At 35.4% G+C, this 1,766-nt stretch overlaps 1 protein-coding gene across 1 annotated transcript in view; it reads right to left on the bottom strand.

Annotated features, from left to right (window-relative positions):
- Window positions 1–1,766, bottom strand: part of LOC102824565 (ATP-binding cassette sub-family A member 3-like) — a 133,206-nt gene that overhangs the window by 119,491 nt on the left and 11,949 nt on the right. Inside the window, exons 2-3 of the mRNA XM_006875983.1 lie at window positions 1,039–1,166; window positions 766–919 (exon numbers count right to left, since the gene is read on the bottom strand). Of these exons, the coding sequence (XP_006876045.1) occupies window positions 766–919; window positions 1,039–1,166 (282 nt within the window). The remainder of the gene's footprint in view (window positions 1–765; window positions 920–1,038; window positions 1,167–1,766) is intronic.

Raw genomic sequence — 1,766 nt, 5'->3', positions numbered from 1 at the left:
ATGAGTCTAAAACTGATATTCTCCCATGTAAATTATCACTCAATTAAAAAATTATGTTAAATTTTCTTTTGCTGAATTATTAAATCAAGACAATCTGCATATTGGTGATAATAACAAAGACCCACATTAAAAACTATTTTGTGTAATAAATCTTAATGAAAGATTCCTATGTTGTTGTTAAGTGCTGTTGAGTCAGTTCTGACCTACAGGGACCCTGTAAAGAGTTTTTAAGGAGTGGCTGGTGAATTTGAACCACCGACCTTGAGGGCCAAATCAACCTTGCAGTCAAGTGCTTATCCTACAGCGCCACACCCAAATTCCTATAGTTATGTTAGAAACCATTCATCAACCCAGCAAAATGACAATTAACCCTGGTGTTCTGGTGTGGCTCCTTAGAAACGCCATATAGGGTTGTTATGAGTTGGAACTGACTCAATGGAATTGCACAACAACAATAATAAATCAGGCTATCAGTACTTGTAAATATGTATAATAGGTCACTAGAGTAAAAATTTTACAAGTAAATCTAAATCAAGTACAATATGGAGTGATGATGATCAGGAAAGGATAAAAGATTACACAAATACAGTGTTCAAATTTAGGTCAATTTTTGGACACTGAAAATTTAAATGAAAAAAATCACCACCACAGTAAGTTAAAAACAAACAGCTTTCATCACAAGGTTTAAGAAATGTAAGCATAAATATGTGATCGCTTACTAAACAACAGGGATATGAAAATAAGTATGTTTAAGGCTTTACTTACCAGGTTCTCCCCCAGTCTTGTCCAAAAAGTTTCTCGGTCTTAGAGAAGGAACTGTTGGAAAGAGATAAGCTGTTCTCCAGCTTTTATAATGAATATAACTTTCTACCACCACCTTCATCCTGTCGAAACTACTTAAACGAAGATAATATTTTACCTACCAAAAAAGCAAAAGGAAACAAACTAAATATAAATAAGTAAAAATCATAAATCGAAAACAAGATACAATTAAAGTGCAAATGGGAATTATGAAGTTTTTACATATAATTCTCTTACCTTAATCGGCAAGGGATCGTAGCTATTTCTGAAGTTGTGATCAAAAATAATAGCAGCCAGCATTCTTTCAGAGTTATTCTTATAGTCAACATACTCTTCAAAATCTCTTTCTGAAGAAAAACCTTGAACTGTAGAGAAAAATCTGAGTTGGTCACACAAAGGGTACAATCTCAGAAAGCACTCCTATCTGTAAGATGATCGACCACTTCCATGAATGAAAGGCCATCAATAAAAACGTCAAAATACTGTTATTCAAACAATGTCATAGCAAACTACCTACTGGATATTTGCAGTACACATCAATTTCAGGAGTCTACCACAAATTTGGAAGCCTGGTATGGTGCTGTGGGCTAATGAGCTGGACTGCAAAATAGGTTTAAGCCACAAGGTTGGTGGTTCAAGCTCACCTGCTGCTGGATGGAACTGACTCGGTAGGAGTTAACACAACAACACAGTTTAAAATAATCCTGGTTATAATAGCTGCATATTAAAAGTAATCACATGAAGGATGAGGAATGCTTCATACTGTTTTGAAATGTCGAGCATGAAGGAGAATAAAAACAGAACAGATGTGTGCAATCTACTCAGTGTCCTGCAACATGGGAAAAGTGTCTCAATAAAAGATACTGAAAGTTGGGTTTTCAATATTTAAGGTGCTCCATCAACAAACTTGGAATCCTGGTGTGGCACTGTGGGTTAATGCGCCAGACTACAAAACCGTTTGAACC

The sequence above is a fragment of the Chrysochloris asiatica genome, unplaced genomic scaffold (assembly GCF_000296735.1).
Source record: "Chrysochloris asiatica unplaced genomic scaffold, ChrAsi1.0 scaffold00348, whole genome shotgun sequence".
Classification (NCBI taxonomy): Eukaryota; Metazoa; Chordata; class Mammalia; order Afrosoricida; family Chrysochloridae; genus Chrysochloris; species Chrysochloris asiatica.
This window is presented reverse-complemented; position numbering and strand designations above follow the sequence as displayed.